General features: G+C 49.3%; 1 protein-coding gene across 1 annotated transcript; it reads right to left on the reverse strand.

Annotated features, from left to right (window-relative positions):
• Positions 1–981: 981 nt before the first annotated feature.
• RNF122 (ring finger protein 122) lies at positions 982–16,941 on the reverse strand. The gene is made up of 6 exons (XM_028089445.2): positions 16,536–16,941; positions 11,194–11,350; positions 5,499–5,544; positions 5,151–5,192; positions 3,589–3,671; positions 982–3,349 (listed from the first exon to the last, which is right to left on the reverse strand). Exons 1-6 carry the CDS (start codon positions 16,558–16,560, stop codon positions 3,235–3,237), a joined length of 468 nt encoding a protein of 155 aa, XP_027945246.1. The 5' UTR covers positions 16,561–16,941; the 3' UTR covers positions 982–3,234.
• Positions 16,942–20,321: the final 3,380 nt, after the last annotated feature.

Here is a 20,321-nt window from a genome sequence, read left to right on the forward strand (position 1 = left end):
TTTTTTAAGATTTATTTGAGAGACAGAAATAGAGCACAAGCAGGGAGGAGTGGGAGAAGCAGGCTCCCCACTAAGCAGGGAACCTGATGCAGGGCTTGATTCCAGGACCGCAGGATCATGACCTGAGCCGAAGGCAGACACTTAACCGACCAAGCCACCAGGCACCTGATTTTTTTTTCTAATTATTATGCCCATAGTGGGACTCAAACTCACAACCCCGAAATCAAGTGCCGCATGTTCTACCGACTGGTGCCCCTTTTTTTTTTTTTAACTCCTTGAAACACCGTGATCAGGATGCAAATTCTTCTTCAGTAATAGAAGTAGTGTTACACACACTGTAGCTGCCTCTGAATATTTTGTGCAGAGAGAAGAAAAGCATTGTCTTAGCTTCCAAATGGTGCTCGGATCTTTTAAAAGCCTCATCTAAAGGAACTTTGGGATTCTCACTCTAACCTAAAGTTCCAGGCTCCAGGCCCACACGGGACTGTCTCACCCCCAGCCTTTCCCCACCCGAGCTTCATCTGACTTGTGTGCACTCTGACACCCACCAGGCTGGTTAACGCTTGGAGTGCTTTCATCCAGGTCACTCCCTCAGGACGCAGCTCCAGTATCACCTCCCCACAGGACTCCTGCTGTCACTTCCATACCAGTTGAGCTCAGAGTTTCTGGCCCATGAGCTTGCTCACTCCAAATACACCGTGCTTACACCCTTTCCAAAGGCAAGGGCTGTCCTGTCTTCTAGCACCTGGCAGCTTGGCAGGTGCCCTAGAAACACGACCACACTAATGACAGTGTATTTGGGACCAGTGACTATTTACCTTGTGACTGGTTACTGTCATTCCTCTCTGATTCACAAAAACAGTTTTCACCTCTGTGCACTGTTCTACCGAGCTGGATTGAAGCACTGCAAGTAATACAAGGCATTTTTACCCTGTCATTTCGACTTCAGGACAAAGCTATTCAAGTCTGCAGACAAGACACTTTAGTGCCAACATTTTAATCGGAATATGCCAACGCTGATGAGGAAGGGAGATGGTGAAGGAGGAGCATGTAAATATTGAAGCCAACCTGCTTTCCCCCTCATCCCAGAAATGCATCCACCATGAGGCTGCAGCAGGAGCTAGAGGGAGGGCGGTTTTGCTTAGGAAAAGCATTTTATTCCCTGCACTGAAGCTGGCCAGACTAGAGGAAGAAGCGGGGCCCCTGATGAAGAAAAGACCAGACTCTACAGGGTTGGTAACAGCAAGGAGAGGGCAGAGGCTTTAAGGAGCGGGAGTTATTCCTCAGAGTGTGGAGGAGGTACTCGGGCAAAGGACCCCACCAAGACAGGTGCTGGTAACTTCCCTAGGATGGGCAGATGCCCCAGCTACACCTCAGGTCTGTCAAGCATGAGCACCAGCTGTGCCAATAGCCTCCATGACACCACTGCAGGGGTGAGAGGGTATCACACCCACCCTTTAGGCCTGGCTCCTTTGGGTCCATGGGCAGCTCTCGCACATCTGTGACCCACCACTATACCCTACTTTGCTCAATATTCCTAGTGTGCACGGTACCCAGGGCTTGCTTCCTGGGATGACCATTGGCCACCCTGAGGAACCACAGCCCACCTGCTCCGTGCTCATGATGGCCAAGAAAATTGTTCTCAGCCCTCCCAGTCCATTTTGCATATCCATTAGCCCTTGAGACACTGAGAGCAAAGATGGAGGGCATGGGTAAAAGATCTGAGCGCACACGGGGGCATAAATTTGTTGATGCAACACTTCAGAGATGTTGGTATAGGAGGGTAACATGTTTCCATGATTGTCAGCAAGGAGGTGAGAAAAAAGTTTAATAAGGGAAAGAGATCGAGCCTCTGTGGTAGCAACCTGGACCTTGAGTGGTAGTAAGAGCACAATTACTTGAATGTCGTGTAGGATTTTATTAATTTCAAGTCTTACTAAGCTTGGCATTCTATCACACACCATGGTGGCATACATCACCTTTCTTGAAGCCAGGCTCATTCAGCTCATTTCTAGAATATTTTAATCAGGCCTTAAAGTACCTGGATGTTAGTCCTATGGCATTCAGGTAATAACCTGACATCAATTTTTCTTTTTAAGATTTGGGAACCTTTAGGCATGTGTTTTGAGTATGGAGAAGTGAGAAGCAGCCGTAAGAGAACTTTTTTCCTTTGCTGGCAGAAAAGGGCCAAGAGACACAGGCCATAACCACAGGCAAAAGTTAAGAGAAATTTGTTATTAAATTTAATTTTCTTTAAATACATACCTTTGCCCCACCCCTCACCTACTCCAGGTGGGGGAGAGAAAACCCCACCCCATCCATTCAGGGGTTCCATGTATAAAGCCTGAGATGGTGAGGATGAAGTATAAAAATACTATTTACAAAGGGGAAGAGGTATCTGCTGCTACCTTAATTAACCTTAAGACAGACACCCCCATCCCTAGGCCCCTTTTGCTCCTTTAGAAAAAGCCCCTGGGAATTCATTTGAGTGTAGAACAAGCCCTTCCTCTCGAGGGGCACTCAAACCCCAACACGGCATAGGAAGCTCTGAGATTAACCGAGGAAGAGAGTGAACAGATAGCACCACAGATCCTAGCAGGGGGAAGGCCTTTGCCCTCCATTACCCTGTAGTCAGCAGGCCTGCCCACCAGCCTTTATTTCCACAGGCCCCATGTAAACATTGACTTTCCTTTTTTCTGTGTCCCCTGCTCTTCCTGACTTTCTACAGAGCCTCTCTCACTTCCAACGGAGGCACTTGGTTCCTTGATGGTTCCTTGATCATTCCTTCCACCCCTTCTCACCTTCCTCAGCAAGGAGTGAAGAGGGGAGGGAGGTGACAAGTGGGGCAGGGCCCATCTTAACCCTTCTTTGAGGTCAGGGCAGCCTGTCTTCCTAAGGGGAACCCTCAGGGGGTGAAATCCAAGCGCTCAGCCAGATAAGGGTGGATGGCTTTCCCCAGCAGGGACAGGCAGGCAGACAATCCAGTACCAGGATACAGTGTTCTTTATGGGTGACGCCATTAGTTCTGAGTAGCAGGGAAGGCGGCCTCAGGGGGCAAAAAGGTGGGGCAACACTGGTCTCACCCTGATGCTGGGAGACTAGCCTTGCATCCCTGCCCCTTCAGGTAAGCATGTCAATCACCACCCAACAGTCCTTGTTCACTGTAGCTGTGCAGAGGGATCAGGCACCCATGAGGCAAGAGGTCTTTTCCAGGTCTTGGCATAGAAGCAGCACTCACACCAGCTCGTCCAATAGGATCCCGATGCTCTGAGTGGCCTCCGAGGGCCCAGCAATGGGCTTGTTACACATAGGGCAGACACAGCGTACTTCTAGCCACTTCACCAGACACCTGTGGGCAGAAGAAGCCTGTTCCGTCTGTCTCCTGGAGCCCAGCGGCTTCTCAGGACATCTCTGTCCTTGCCCCAGTCCAACCCCTCCAGCTTGTCTGATGTCCAGACAGGATGTAGGGCCTCACTGGCAAGGGGTAGAAGGGAGGGGGTAGGGATTACAGGTTCTACAAGATGCTCCCTGCTTCTTTTCTTTCAAAAGGCATCCCTGGGTAGCACATTCCCCACAGTGGACACTTACTTCCGGTGAAAGGCATGTTGGCATGGGAGCACACCCAGCTCGTCCTTCCCCTTGAAGTCTTCCAGACAGACTGCGCAGGTCTGCTGTGGGAAGAAGGGGTAGTGTGAAAGGAGGCTGGGCAAGAACCACATGCACCCATCGGCTCATCCCCACCCAAGTAAACTAAGCTATGGCCCCGTTTCCTCATCAGCCACCGACACTTGAGTCAGAGGGTAGCCATTAACCACATGTGATGTTTCCATTGACCAAAAGAAGGTGAAATTAAAAGTTTAGTTCCTCAATTGCACCAGCTACATTTCAAGGGCTTCCCATACTGGGCTGTGCAGACATCAGACATTTCCATCTTCACAGAAAGCTTCATTGACCAGTACTGTTCTAGAAGAGTATTTTTTAATCCTTTCTCTCCTGGTATATTTGGCAAGGGGACATGTATCAATAACTAGAGGTTAAGGATGGGGATATGGTGTTCAGTTTTAATATTCTTTAAATCCAGCTTTTTGTCTTTATATATTAACCCCTGAGAGCTGAACTCTTCCTCTCAAGGAGGGCTTAGGGAACACCTGGGAATTTGCTGAAATGCAATAGCAGGCATCAAAAAGAGGGATGAGGGGCGCCTGGGTGGCTCAGTCAGTGAAGTGTCTGCCTTTGACTCAGGTCATGATCTCAGGGTCCTGGGATGGAGCCCCGTGTTGGGCTTCCTGCTCAGCCGGGAGTCTGCTTGTCCCCCTGCCCCTTCCCCCCACTCGTGCTCTCTCTCGAATGAATAAAATCTAAAAAGGAGAGAGATGAAATGAGGCATTCCTAGGCTGTCTCGTGTCTAGCAATACCTGCGGATCCTCCCGGCTCCCAGACAACCACAAACCCCCTGTGCACAAGTGTCTGGGGTTATGGATGGACACCTCGAGGTTAGATGATCTCATAAGCGCAAGTAGAACAGGAAGAGGAAAATGGCCTCCTGCAAAGTCCATGGGAGGAGACCCAAGGACTTGCTATACTGGTTGGGGGAAACAGGGAAGCACTGCGGGGATGGCTGCACGGGTCAGATCCGCAGGTGGCTGGACAGAGTGCATGTATGGCGGTAAAAGCAAAGGCGGCTGGACTCTGGCACGGAGTGGGGTGTTCACCCTCCCCTTCAACATTATGCAGAGCAGCCTTCCTGGGGCCACATGTCCCCGCTTATTCAAACCCTTCTGTAATCGCTTTAGGTTCTCTGCCTACGCCGACATCATGAATCCCATACATGGATTACCTGCTGGGATGAGTCCCATTTATTTGGCCCAAGGAGATGAAGACAGGGTCTAAAGTTCCTGAAAGGGCAACCCCTTCGGGTCCCCTCCCTCCTTGGGAGCTTTGTATTATCACTCTGCTATCACTCAAGAAACCTTGGCTTTGCTGCCCACCAAAAAAAAAAAAAAAAAAACAAAACAAAACAAGAAGAAGAAGAAGAAGAAAGAAGAAAGAAGAAGAAGTAGTTCCTGAAAGGTCCAGACAGAGCTGGACGGAGAAGCTGCCATTTGCCTTGCCGGCTGCGGCCCTTCCTACATGCTTCCCAGTGCGCTTACCCCATATAATTGCAACTTCTTGGCATCTCCTTTAAGTACCACCTGGGAAGACAGAGAGGAGGCATGGTGTCAGAAGAAGCCCACCACAGGGCCAGGTGCTCTCAACAAAGAAGGGAGTGGCCAGCCCTGCACAGGAGGGTCTTCTCCCTCTGGAGGGGGAGGGCTCTGGGCACTGCCTGGGACAAGCCAGACGTGAGGACCGTAACAAAGCATCAGCTTCCAAGGGAGCCAGAAGAGAGGCCAAGGGGGTTCCAGGCCAGCACTGCACCAGCTTGCCTGCATCCTGCCTGCTCCCTAGCAGGGCAAGGAACAGGACAGGAAGTCTCAGGGAAAGAGGCAGCACTTTACCTCCTTATAGCCATATCGTTCACTCTGTGCCTGGTTCCGGAGTTTGCTGGGGGAGAAAGAGATAGGGGAGAGAAGAGGTTAGTTATTACTATGCCTTGCTACAAACAGCCATTCAGAGTAAGAGAGGCAGGAGGGTTGCAGGGGGCCATTCTTCTGGGGCCAGGGAGGCTGCTCACCCCAGGGCTGTCTCATCGCAGAGATGCCACGGAGTGTGGTTTGGACCCATGTGGGTCACCCAGAGTGGATTAAAGACTCAGGCTCTTTCCTGGGCCCAGCAGCCTCCAAACTTTCTGGCAGTTCCCACAGATGGGGGAATTCTGCCCGAGCACATTCTAGCAGAATGGTTCATTCCTACTGCCTGTGGTTTCCCAGTACCTCATTTTCTTCAGGCTCCCCAAGTCTATGGATCAATAAGCTGCTTACTGAGTCTACAGAAGGAGTTAGATAGTCTTAAAAGGGATATTGCCATTAAGCCAGGGCGGCAGGATAAATAAGTCTCTGTTTACCCTGGGGAATTTTCCTCCTGGAGAACTCAAGTATTCTGGAACCAAAGCATACTCTCCCCTTCACAGCACCAAGCAAACACAGATGATCCCTCCTTTGCCCTTTTCCCCCTCCAGTTTCGAGCTGGTGGCCTACATACAACCTAACTCTCAATAGCCAAAACACAGCACACGTTGTTATTAATGGCAAGAACACCGTAGTTATGGAGGGCTTACTGTGCGTCCAACCCTGTGTTAACATACGCATGTACTTTGAGAGCTTTCCTTTTTACAGAGGAAAACTGAAGTCCAGAGAAGTTAAATAACTTGCCCAAACCTCACAGCTAGTTGGCAGCATAGGCGAGTTTGAATCAAAGTCTACCAGACTATAGAGCCTGAGCTCTTTAACACATACTGTGTCCTGCTTCCCATTAGGTGGAACACATCATTGTCCTGAGAACGATATCAGACCACTTGGGAAACATCTGTTCATTAGCAGGGCTACAACTAATGGCTGGGACCATGATTATGCATTATTATTATTGCTGTTTTATTTGCAATGAAAGAAACCTTCCAAATTAAGCAGGTAGCTCTATGTCCTTCTGTACTTGGGAGCCAGATGGGGCTTCCTCTGAACTGATCACTCCTACCCCAGATTTGGGTTATTGGAAGGAAACATCAAGTTATAATCAGTGTGGCAGATTATGGCCTAAGGGCCAAAGCCAGCTGAGCACTTGTTTTATAGGGCCTGGGAGCTAAGACTGATTTTTATTCTTAAGTGGTGGAAAGTAGAAATCAAAAGAATATCTTTTTTTTACGATTTTATTTATTTATTAGAGAGACACAGCGAGAGAGGGAACACAAGCAGGGGGAGTGGGAGAGGGAGAAGCAGGCTTCCCGCGGAGCAGGGAGCCCGATGTGGGGCCTGATCCCAGGACCCTGGGATCATGACCTGAGCTGAAGGCAGACGCCTAAGGACTGAGCCACCCAGGGGCCCCAGAATATTTTATGTCTTGCGAAACCTATATGAAGCTTAAATTTCAGTGTCCACAGATTTTTATCTCCCTATTGTCCACGGGGCTGCTTCTGCCCAGTACAGTGGGGTCATTAAGAGACTGGAAGACTTCCAAAGCCCCTATATTTGTCCTTTTGCAAAATAAGAGTGCTGATCTGAGTTAGAGTAAGAGATCTCAAATCACAAGCCTCAACCAAAAGGAGTGAGAGAAGACGCTCGCTCCACGGACACTGTGGAGAAGGTGAACTGCAGCCCGAGCCGGGGAAGGTGCAGCACATGGAGCAGAGCAGAGCCGTGCCCAAATCCCAGTCAGGGAGCAGATCCAGATCGGGCTGCCACCTACCTCCACTGTTACTAACAGAAGTCAGGGGCCCCAGCGAGCCTGTGTACCTGGAACCTCTTAAGATCTCCAGTCCGGGGTGCCTGGGTGGCTCAGTTGGTTAAGCGACTGCCTTCAGCTCAGGTCATGATCCTGGAGTCCCGGGATCGAGTCCCGCATCGGGCTCCCTGCTCAGCGGGGAGTCTGCTTCTCCCTCCGACCCTCTTCCCTCTCGTGCTCTCTATCTCTCATTCCCTCTCTCTCGAATAAATAAAATCTTTAAAAAAAAAAAAAGATCTCCAGTCCAGGGGGGCCTGGGTGGCTCAGTCAGTTGAGCACGTGGTTTCAGCTCAGGTGGTGATCTCAGGGTGGTGAGACTGAACCGCATGTCAGGCTCCCTGCTCAGCATGAAGTCGGCTTGGGATTCTTTCACCCTTCCTCCCTCCCCCTGCACTCTCCTCTCTCTCAAAATAAAATCTTAAAAAAAAAAAAAAAAAAAAAAAGAACTCCTGTCCAAGGATGCCCAGTTAGTGGAAAATGTGACTTTTGATCTCAGGGTTGTGAGTTTGAACCCCAAGTCGGGTATAGAGGTTACTTAAAAATAAAATCTTAAAAAAAACAAACAAAAAAAACAAAGGAACTCTAGTCCAGGTGGAGTCCCGCACCATGGAGCAAGGCCCAGGGCAACACATCCACTGGAGAGATTCTGGTCATTGGAGGGATGGACCAAAGGTTTAACCAGGACTCCCACTGTCCCAACCTTAACTTTGAGGGAACTCAGTCCAGAAAAGCCTTTCACAGGCAGGCCTCTCCATCCCCACCTCTAAACAAGAGGGGCAGACATGGATGCATCCAAAGCCTCAAGGAGCAACGGTTACCTGGCTGACACCGAATGAAGCTGGGGAAGGAAGAGTGTGTTCTCATGATCAAAGTGCTCACAGCCGCCTTCTGAGGGAGGCTGTCACCCGCTATGTAGGAGACCAAATAAGGAAGTGGTGAAGAGCCTGCTTCTTAACTCCAAGAATGAGGGGACGGCTCACATCTTTGGTGTCTCCACTGCCTCCCCTCCCACATGGCTCTGAGCACATTGTGTTGTGCCTCTCTGCTTGTTTCATGGGATGTGCGGGGTACCCCCCCCAACCCTCAGCCCTTCTGTCTGCCTGGCTCCACTTAAGGGTCACAGTCAACGACCCTCCAGTAGCTGGGGGCCCCTGAGCCCAGTACCACCAGAACACTGAGAGCCTTCACCCTGCGTGTAGATTTCTGGAACAGGAAGGTATACATTGTGAGGAGAGGGGGCTGAGAAAGGCTACAAGAGAAAGAAAGCAAAGGGCAAACCCCCTGGGCCATCCAGTGGAGGCCGTGGTGCCAGCAACTGTGGACAGGTGGCCTTCTCAGCTGTTGGGTGACCAAAGCTACTAAAAATACTCGGATTTCAATGAGACCATTTCTCGCCACTGCCAGTGGGCTCTCCCTGGCTTCTTTTCCCTTTTGGAACAAACAATGCAGCCAGGTCCTGAAAAGAATTGTTCCTTTCCTGCCTATTTGTACTGCACTGGCCCCTCCATCCTGTGTAGTCCAGAGGTCAGCTCTTGGGGACCGAGGAAGGAGTGAGGGGGAGTTGGGAGAGTGGAGGCTGGTGTTGGCCAATGAGCTCTGCCAGGTGGAGAGCAGGGGTCATGGGCCTATTTTGGCGGTGGAGGAAACTGAGAAGCAGGGAGAGGAAGTGGCTTCTGTGCTTGTGTGTGTCTTTCTATATATAGACACCCCCAGGCTGCCACACAGCAGCGAGCCTCTGGAACCATGAAACTCCGGGGTCAGCTGGCTTTGGGCAGGCTGCAGAACAGAAGGTGGGGTGACAGAATGGACAGTTGGCGCCAAGCGGCCCGCAGTCAGGAAAGCTTTTGGTTATTGCTCTGTTCTCTTACTCCAGCCAGCCAAAAATAAGTCAGTCAGGCCTAGCTCCCTAGCCTGTCCTCCTGAGGGACCCCGATCTCTAGCGGTAAGGGGGTGCTGAGGGACCTTCCACAGCTGCCCCTTCACTTCCCATTCAAAGAGTAAGAATCAGAGAAGGCAAATGTAAGGAATCTGAAAGACTCTAGCTAATGACCACCAGGCTAGCCCACGTCTGGATTTTCCTCGACATAGGATCCTGAGCAAACCCGTACCTGCCTGAGCACGAATTTCCTCATTTACAAAGTGGGCTAATACATACGTTGGGGGGCGGGGGTGTGTGTGTCACAAAATGCCAACCATAATGTGGCACACAGAACGCACTTGGTAAACAGTAGCAAAAACCCAAGGTCACACCTATCCTATTAGTGGCAGAATTAGGAAATGAACCGTGGTCACCCACTTCCTGGCCCAGGGCCATTTTCTAGATTTTTCTTCACTCGACCCCACCCCCTTTGCAGCGTGCGTGTGTACCAGAGTTGCTTCTGCAGACTCCTCCCCAGAATCATACATTGGTATTTGGTATGTCTCCATCTTCAGTCTCTGGGGAACTGCATGAACTGCTTGGTGTGGGGAGATGGGGGTGGCTGGTGGTCAGGAAGCCAGAAAGTTTGAGGAAGAAAATATAGGCTTGGGGAAAGAGAAATGGGGGACGGAGAGCTACTAGAAGAATTGCCCTCATTCCCACTTATGCAAATTTTAGACTCAATCATACAAGAGGGAAAGTGAACCACTATCTTCTCTGCATAAACATGTAAGTGGAAAACTCCAGTCCCAGGAACTTTAAGTTCTGAGAAAGAAGAGGCCTAAAGTAGCTGGCTGGGGGCACTCAGGGCACTTCCCCTTTTTTAGAGGAAGCTCTTCTAGCTTCAGGAATACAGACGGAAGGGAAGAGTGTCTGCCTTCCCCCTAGCCTCCCTCCAGGTGAAGCACTCAGACCCACAAAGACCTCTCAGTAGGGAGCCAGAACTCCTTTCCTTCATCTTAATTTAAATGATTTGGCAAGACTCAAGCTGACAGCTACTCAGGCATTTGGTCAAGTGTGTGTGTGTGGGGGGGGGAGGTGGGGGGGTGGGTAGGGAGTGGTTATTACAATGGCCTTAAGGACCACTAGGGTGCCCAGGGATGCTCCACACTCCTCAGTATGCAATGCAAGGTAGTCCCATACAATGAGGAACTGTTAATACCAAGAGCATGCCCTCATCAGAAACACTAATTTCCACTCTAAATACCAGTCATGCCCCAAATTTTTGGTAGAAAACCTGCCACCAGTTCCCATGTCTTTCAACAGGAGGTGAAGAAACCATTCCTGGAGCTTGGCTAGCCTCAGGAGCCCTACCATGCTCAAGTCCTTCCCTGGATCTCTATGTAATAAGAACAAGTGACGTTTTTATTTTTGGGGGGGGTTATTGTGTTTCCTCCTGCCCCCACTATCAAAAAATAAAGAGCTTAAAAGGCAGAATAAACAACCAGCTCTCCAGACATCAGTTTGCTAATATTAGCATCTGGAGGGCTGACAACAGGATTTCCCAGGAGGGCAGAGGAACATGCTACTGGTGTAACTGATGGCCACCTATCCCTGGCTACCCAGAGTTGTGAGCGGGGAGTGGAGACAAAGTGAAGGGATGGACTCACGATATTACTTGGTCAGACAATAATCCTAGGCCACCCTAGCGTAACAGGCCAAGAGATGCGATGCAGCCCAACCAATGGTGACCTTATATGCCCTGGACAACTTGATAGGCTGACGAAAATAGAAACAGCAGGCGTCACGGGCCCAGTCAAGGGCAGGCTAAGCCCTGTCCTCAAAGCAGGGGCCCCAGTGGGAAGCCAGGGACTCTGCTGAGGAAGTCTCACTTGGCTCACCCCACCCCTGGCCTCCTTCTCCCTGCCTGCCTGCCCCAGGTCACCCAGGGTGCCACCCACCTGATAAAATAGCAGCAGAAGATGAGGCTGAGCATGAAGACGAAGATGCCCGTGCCAAAGATGACCATGTAGATGTTGAGAGGAAGGTCCTGGAAACTGATGGGTGGCATGGAGCAGGACTTGTTGGTACTAACCAGTCCCAGGCCACAGAAACACCCTGCAAAGAAAGGCAGAGGAAAACTTATCGTTGATTGTTGGAAATGTACCACCGAGGCTGATGTTACTCAGGTCAGCCAGGATGGAGAGAGAAATGGCAGGCTCTGGGCTCCTAAACCTCTTTGATACAGAGGCTTAACTCTATATCCTAGCTCTAACACTGAGCAGCCATGTGATTTTGGGTAAATAAGCCATCCGTGAAATGGGATAGCACATCTAGCACTTAAAACTGCATCTCCACCTAGGGGATCAAGGATACGAGCCAATGGAAGACTTGATCCCATCAGCTAGAAGCTCACAGAGCTCAGCAGCAAAATGAAGAGCCCTGGGTTGCCAACATGGGTATTTGGGTTGCCAACACTGCCTTTCCCTAGAGATGTGACCTTTAAGAACTTAGACCTATCTAAACTTCCCTTTGTCATTTAAAAACAAACAAAAAACAGAGAGGACCGAAGTCTGTGTGTTAAGAACGAAGCTTTGTAAAATCGCAAGGTGCCCTTGCAAAGGTCAGTTGTCATTATGAAGTCACCTGCTCCAGGAGACAAGCTGCACCAGGGCCAGAACAGAAACTGTTCACCCCAAGGCTGGGCCAGTGTTCCAGAAAGTGTTGCAGGGCGCCACTTACTCTGGCCACTTTCCCCGTTTGTACTCAAAGCCTCAATGTGCAGTTGTATAGTGGCATTGGCATCCGACTCAAAATCTTGTGTAAGAAATGCAAAATCTCAGGCCCACCCTGAACAAAATGAACCTGAATCTACATTTTTTTTTAAAGATTTTATTTATTTGACAGAAAGAGACACAGCAAGAGAGGGAACACAAGCAGGGGGAATGGGAGAGGGAGAAGCAGGATTCACGCAGAACAGGGAGCCCAATACAGGGGCTTGATCCCAGGACCCTGGGACCATGACTTGAGCACGCCCCCCCCCATTTTTTTTTCTCCAGAATCTACATTTTGAACAAGGTCCTTGGCAGATTCCTACACATGCCTTGTGGGAAACACTGACCCGCCACTAGACGCTTCTCCTTCTCCCATCACTCGGGTAAATCCCGACTGGCCTACTAATCATTGTAGTCACCTTCCCCTTGCCAGGGTTTGGTGTGGAGATAGGTATGTTGACAGGGTTCTGGCCAAAAACAGAGCGAAGTCCTGCTGGACAAGGAAAGAGTCACATCTTCCTGAGACAACTGAAATGCTCACAGCCAGGTCACAGCTGGACGAGAAAGCTGTTCAATATAAAGCCAAGGGTAGAAGGTGGCAGAAGGGGCAGGGAAAGAGGAGACAAGATTATGGCAGTTACTGCTGGATGAACCAATCCTGGAGCCGCTGTTTTGGGAGTACTCGTTTTGAGAAACAGTAAATTTCCTGTAATGTTTTAACAGTACGAAAAAATATATACAGGATATAAGCCGGATGGAATGTTCTGTCCTGCAACCAGGACAAAATGCTACAGTGATCCAAAAGGCAAGCATAATACAATTCTTGCATTTCAGCAAGTGTGGAGACAAGGAAACTAGCATCTACCATAAACCTGCTACAACCCAAGCACATTCTCAGGCTACCAATTTAATCTTCGTAATGCCACTGTGAAACTTACTTTCCCCCTTCAACAGGAAAAAAAGAATCGTTAAATAAGCTGTCTAACGTCAAGCAGCTAAGAAGTCTTGTATCCAAAGACCTCTGCACTCAACTCTTCAACATGGGTTTTTTTCTTTTTTAAAGATTTTATTTATTTATTCATGAGAGACAGAGGAGGAGAGAGAGAGAGAGAGAGAGAAGCAGAGGGAGAAGCAGGCTCCCAAGGAGCAGGGAGCCTGATGTGGGACTCGATCCCAGGACCCTGGGATCATGACCTGAGCCGAAGGCAGACGCTTAACCATCTGAGCCACCCAGGCGCCCTCAACATGGGTTTTTAAGCACTGGCTTGACATCTTGGTTGGGAGCCAGAACCCATAAATATACTTCAGAATTCTAGATTATAATTTCCAGTGCTACCACAACTCAGAAGAAGACTGGTTTAAAGGACTGGAAGTCAATTTTGACATCCTACATCTCATGCCTTGTCATCCCCTAGATCAGTCTGGTGACCTATCATGAGCCTCCCTTCAAACCTCTTTTAGATGTTGGGCCCAATTCTATTCCAAGTCTCTGTCCCAGACACTTCACTGATGTCTGGTCCCTCCTCTAATTTAGCCCACCACTATTTCCCAAGCTTGTTGTGATTGGCTTCCAGTCCTCCTACACACACACGCCCTGGGTCTCTTCAACCTCCCCCACTCACCGTCTTATGGAATCACCCACCAGGAACCTGTCTCACTGTATCTTGTCTAAACTGTCCTTAACCTGCTTCCAGACCTTTGTTCACGCCAACTTTTCCCTGCCCGAAACTCCCTCTGCCTTCTGCAAGTCCACCAAGCCTGAACCTCATGATATCCCAGGGAGCCCTCTCTTCCTCTGAATTCTACAGGGCTCACAACCTGTACCACACATTCTGGTTCTTGCACACTCAGATGCTGTTCCAAGCATCAACTTAAGTGAACTCAAATATTGACTACAGGACAAATGCCATGACAGACATTGAATATAAAAAAGCAAAGAATGACTGGATGATTTTACTGTGTAGGGACAAAGAAAACACAAAAGCTTTCACTGTACCAAGGGAGGCACGGCAATAGAGGTGCGACTAGAATCCTGAAATCAGAAAGGAAATAGTCCTAACCAGCTTGAACGTTCCTAAGTCTGAGTGAAGTCTGAGGACAGACAGCAGACTTGGACTTGTGTATATTCTCCAGTGCCTCGCCCAGCGTTTGGCTTCTTTTCAATTAACTAGCTGACAGATAAATAACTCCTGATTTTCAAGACAACTTGGTACCCTTGGCAAAGGCTCCACTTCAAAGTAAGGAGAGTGATATTTGGGAAAATTGCCCAGAAACTGCCCTCAGCTAATGAATGACCGGTCAACCAACAAGTATTATTGAGAGCCTGATTTATGCACTGACCTAGACATTGTGGGAAAACAAAAAAACAGAAGTAGTTCTTGTCCTGAAAGACTTTATTGAAAAGATTAAATAATTAGCTCCTAACCTTGCTATGTTCAACAGGAAGCCCTTGCTTCTAGGCTCCCTACTTCAGCAACATCTGATGCCATAAGGGGGTCTAACCCCAATCCCTCTTGGCTCTCCATGCACGTTTTATGAGCTGGATCCTGGTTATCTTTAGGGTCCCAAAGAACCTCATTGGTTTCCCGTCCTGGGAAACTGCTATTGTAAAGGATATGTATAGGCACTCTGCAGGGACTCTGGCCTCAGTTTACCTTGACCGTCTTAGCTCTTCTGACAGAGACTTCTCCTGGGTTCCAGGACTGAGTCAGTGAGCTTGGGACTTCATGTGATAAAAAGATACAGGTGAGAAGAGCTTCATAGCCAAGAGGAGATGGTACATTTACTTATAATTAAAAATCAATGGTGAAGATATATATTGGCCAAAAGGTGTAGGAGTCATTTTTTCCTCCAAAACTTGTAAGGGCAGAATACCAACCTGAGGAAAGAGACTCCAGATATTCCCCACCCCCAACAAAGGGATGGGGGAGGGGGAAGGGACTGCTTCCTCCTTGGAGTCAAAGAACAGGGTCTATCAGTCACTTTAAGTGTCAAGAAAAAGCAGCAAGCCCTCTGCTGGTCTAAAAACCCCATATGAAATAGGAGTGCCAGAATCAAGTGCCAGCCACCTTGGTTCTTCTGAAGTCTCTGTTCCATTGTCTCAGCTGACCTAGCAAAGCCCTGACATCAGGAGTGTCTCATCGTGGTGGTGCGCAGGCTGGGGGCTGGAATGACGTCAAGAGAAGGGCTGGCCAAGAAAGACCAGTGGGTCTGGGAAATGCTTCCCCTGCCCAGCCAACGGGAAGCTTTCCCAGATGCTGGGATGCACCGTCCTCCCTCACCCCCATCCTCCGCCCCCTGTCCCCCAATGCCCGCCTATCACACACAGCTTGGTTCATTTTCAGGAAATTAGATCCTACCAGCAAGAGGAAGAGGGGGATGGGGGACGCTCATACACATGCTGTCCAAACCCTGCCTTAAAACAAAAGCCGCTTGGAAGAATTCATCCAAGATCTGGCAGGGGTCTGCTCTCAAGAAGGGTGTTTTTTTTTTGTTTTTTTTTTCTTTTCTTTCTTTTCAAACTGGCCAGCTTACCATACTGAGATAAGGCCAGCTGCCCCCCACCCCCACTTCTCCAGAAACTCCATGCCTTGGAACAACACGGTTAAAACACCAAAGCCACTGGAAGGTATTAGTATCCAAAAACCAATACCTTTTGACTGACCGGCTCAGAAAGGCCCTTCTTTAAGGTAGCTTGGGTGGAGTCAGCCCCAAACCCAACCGGTATCACCTGAAATGCCAAAAAGCCTCAGGTGAGATGGATTTAGCATCCCTCCAGGCCCGGGAGGGTGGGTAGAGAGTGGGGTGGAGGAGTGATTAGGCAAGGAGGTGCGGCCACCACCCAGGCTCGGGTGCGGGTGCGGTTCTTTGGCCTTAGGGCCAGAGAGCACGGCTCCCGCCGGCCTGGCCCTGCACCCAAAGGTACCCGGGCGCCGAGACATCTGCAAGGCTTTATCAACCCAATAAAGACACGCTCTTTAATCTGGCGTCTTCCACAAACAAAAAAGCCCCCTAGCAGCGAGTGAGAAGCCAACAAAGACACAGAGGAAGCCGCCCCCGCGCCCGGTCCCGCACGCTGCATTGTATACATATTTAAAATAGCCTGCAAAGTTCCAGGCCGGGAACTTGAGCTCCCTCTAGGAGATCCCAACCCGAGCGCGGATTTTATTCTCCTCCGACAACCACAACAAAGACCAAGAGTTTGAGCGCACAAAGGCAAGGGAAGGGGATAGAAGAGCGAAGCCGCGACACAAAGGCCGCGAACCCCTCGGCTCCCACGCCCCCCGCCCGCCGCAACGTTCAGAGACAGTCCCGGGCCTTGAGTTAAACCTGATTTTTTTTTTTCCCCCCAAATTCGGCGCTGTGCTGAGCGGAGTTGGGCGCCAGGACGCTTTCTCGCGCGTCGCATTTCATGAGAAACTTAGCTCAAGAGGAAGAGCGCGAGCCCTCTGTCTGATCTCAAAGGCTTGCGCCCCACCTCGTCTGCGGCCAGCCCAGCGTCCGCTCGCCCTCCCGGCCTGGGGACTCACCGTTACACCACTGGAATGGGTGCATCAATGAACTCTAGGCTGGCTTCCTCCGGCGAACGAAGGCAGGCGGCGGGTAGGGCAGGCGGGGTGGGCGCACCGGTTTTCGGGTCCGCAGGAGGGGCCGGTGTAGCCCGCGGCAGCCGCCTTTCTGGAGAAATCGAACTCCCTCCGGAGCGGCGGGTTTGGGCTTAAATGGTTTTAGAGCAACAAAGAGGGAAAAGGAGAAAACAGACAGAAAGTCCCCTGGATCAGTACACCACAGAGGAAATGCAGGAAGGGGCCCCAGGCTGGGGGAGATGCAGGGCGCTGCAGAATAGGGTTGGGGCGCCCAGTTCGCCCGCCGAGGAGGGAAAACGCTTCAGCGGGAAGCTGGGCTCAGGATCCCGGACGCAAAGGTGAACAGCCAGGACTCTGAAACTGACACGGGCTGCGCACACCCCCCTCCCTTTTACTCCCCCCGGGAAACTCCGCCCCGCGTCCGTCACCCGCCCTCCGGCCAATGAGAGCCTTCCTGCTGGCCCCGGGTATTCTTTGCAGGCCCGCCCCCCTCCGAGGGGAGAGCATCTTTGCACGGTGGGCGCCTCCCGCTTCGCCTTCCCCAGTCCTCGGGAAACTTAACTCTAAAGAGAAGCGAGCCGCGCGGTGCGATGCGCGGAGCGCGCGGGGGCCGGCCTCATCCGCCGAGGACCTGGAGGAAACGGAACAATTAAGTTCCACATTGTTTTCCGCCTCCAGAGCTGCCACTGTCATTTCCATTGCTCTCTGAGAAGCCAGTTCTAGGGAGGCGTTACATTTCTGCTCCGTGGGCAAGGACTTGGTCCTGGGTGGCGGCTACCACGTTCCTTTGCTCACTGGAAAAGGAGGAACTGGAGCAAGAGAGTGAAGCAGATGAATGACAAAAGTGAGATCTGGAAAGAGCTCGAGTTGCCTTCTCATTCTTGGTCAGCCCCTCGTTTCACAAACAAGGAGCTAAGGCCCGAAGGTTAAGTTTAAGGTAGACTTATCCGCTCCTGAGTAGCAGAATCAAACCAGAAATCGACATTGGCAATACCTTAGGGGCAGCATCTTCAGCATCTAGCACCACCTAGGTGTTGAAATAAATAGCAGTTGGAGGAAAGACTGAATCTCTTAACCCCACCCCACCCCCATGCTTTCTTTTTATCTGATGTTGCATCGCTTGTTTATTTCTATCTTGTCTGTCTTTCATTTATTCAGAATGTATTCACCGTGAACCTACTTTGTGTCAAGCACTGTGGCTCAGGGGACCCATCAAGGTCATCGGAGTCAGCGGGGTTCTACTCTCCTGCGATTTTCAGTGCCTGAGGAGACAGACAGTAAACAAGCAAGCAAACAAATAAGAATGACTCAATCTCATCTTTCAATTAAGCTTAATCTGTTAATTGAAGGTGATAAACACTTTCCCTAACTCTTGGGAATTTGTGACACTCAGACAAGATTATGCATATGAGTGCTTTGTCATTTAAAAGCATGGTGGTTAAGGTATTAAATAACTTGGCTAAAATCACAGAGCAGTATGGAACAAGTAGTTTAGCACTTAATTACGTAATTGTCTTAAAACAATTGTTTTTCCTTATGAGCCGGTCTTGAGGATCGGAATCACATACAGATCCAGCACATTTCATCTCTTAATTGGGCAATTGCAAAAGCTTCCTACCTGGTCTTTCTGACTCTAGTCTACGCCTCAGACTTTAGAGCCCCTGTGAATCACTTCTGTTTGGAGATGTTACATATGCAGACTCCCAGGCCTCGAACTCAGAGATTCTGATTCAGTAGTTAAAGGGTGGGTCCCAGAATGCCTTGTCTCCACCCTCCCCCACCCCTCCGCTGCCAAATTCTCTAGCAATTATGCAAAGAAATAATGCTCTGATCTTATTCTCAAATCCAGCCTCTCTGCTGGGCCAGCCTTATCTTACTAAAACTTAAATCTGATCATTTACTTCTCTTGCTTGATAACCTTTATTGGTCCCTGTTATTTACTGGATAAAGCCAAATTGTAGTGTGTCCCATTCAAATGGTTTCAGTCTGGCCTTTGCCTGTCTTTCTAATGCCAAATACGCTCTTTTTCCTCACATACTATTGGTCAGCCACAAAGCTTTTGTTGTTGTCCCTTGAACAGAGGATATTCTTTCTTGACTGTGATTTTGTACACGGTATCACTTATGTTTGAATGCCCTTTTTCTTTCTGTGCCTGACATTTTGCAAGATTCAGCTAAAAATACACCTCTTCTGTGGTTCACCATTGTCATCATCCCTGTCTCTGCATCTCTTTCAACACTTCATGTATGATGTAGTATGTTATGGGATTATAAGGATAATTCGAAGATTTCCTAAATTTGAAGGCTTCATGAGCCCTCCTTAATAAGAGATTTTTCAAGGACATGAACCACTTTTGTGGTTCCAAGTGTCTGGTCCAATAAGTATTTTTGGAATAGATGTACGTATGTGCATGTATATAAATTACCATACGATTTAAGCCATGTTCTAGGAACAGTGTTGAGGATTTAAACATGTGTATAATTGTTATGCAATAATTCTTTCTATACACTGGCTCAAGAGAAAGGTGTTGATAGGTGACCCTGATTGCATTAAGTTCCTGCTAGGTGCCTCTAGGGCATAAATTTTCCAACTTTGAAGGAAAACTTGACAAGAAGTGAGAAATACTTCTTCCCACCCTCCTTAGACTAAAGAGAGCCCCAAGGCAGAAAGATGCCTTGAAGGTAGGAACAGCAGGAGTTCTCATGGGGATAGAGCTGGTCATTCAGGACAGTGAACGTCTAGGGTCATACCTACAAGGACCATGAATTTGGTCATCAGACAGAATGTTCTATAACAATTTATGTTCTAAGCCTGATATTTTAAACATTCAGTGAGGTCTCCTGAGGCACTAAAGGACTCTAATTTGGCAAGTCCAATGCACCCCTTCCCAGTTCCTCACCCTCAACCCTCCTTGGCCATTGTGGCCATGGGGCTGTGCCTCAGATGATGGCATAGATTGGGGGAGATACAGGTTGAAGGGCTTTGGTCTTGCACACATCCTTGAAAAGATTGGTTCAGTCTCCCAGCATTTCCTAGACCAAAGGTCTTATCAAAGACAAGCTGATTTCCCACATTGTGTCAATACAATTTAGGTAACTTACCCCTGCTCCCCCATCCAGATGATGGTTCAGACCCTCAGCCCTTTGTGAGTCAGGAAGACACGTCTGGTTATTTCATTGAGGAAGACATTGAAACAGTGAAGAAGATGATGGATTATATAGTCGAAGTTACTTGAGGAATCTGAAGTAGAATGGTGTTTCTAAATCTTCCATAGAAAGAGGGAAATGTAAGTTTTCCTCCAGGAAAACCTCTAAGGAGTCAGGGGTTCTCTTTATCCCTACTGCCCTACCCTAACATCTTCTTAGACACCCAGGAGCCCCCTCATTTTAAGGCCTTGCAAGCACTAGAGAACCACTTTGGGGAGAGACAGCTAATTCTGTGGAGGAGCATGGGGCCAGAAGACTTGATCATCCCATTTCACCTTCAGTAAGAGTCTCTCTTGTATGGTCCTCCAAAGCCAGCCATAAGATATGGAAGAGAATTGCTAACCATGGTGATAATTAAGTGATAATTAAGGGGTGTGTGGGTCCTGGCACCTGGGTCCTGGCCAAGTCAGGTCATGGGTTATGGGTGGTGAGATCGAGCCCCATGTTGGGCTCCAGAGTCTGCTTGGGATTCTCTGCCTCTCCCTCTGCCCACCCCTCATCTCTCTCAAGTAAATAAATAAAT

Source organism: Eumetopias jubatus, unplaced genomic scaffold (assembly GCF_037043125.1).
Source record: "Eumetopias jubatus isolate StellerSeaLion01/CBP00866 unplaced genomic scaffold, mEumJub1_p1.0 scaffold_2, whole genome shotgun sequence".
NCBI classification, from domain to species: domain Eukaryota; kingdom Metazoa; phylum Chordata; class Mammalia; order Carnivora; family Otariidae; genus Eumetopias; species Eumetopias jubatus.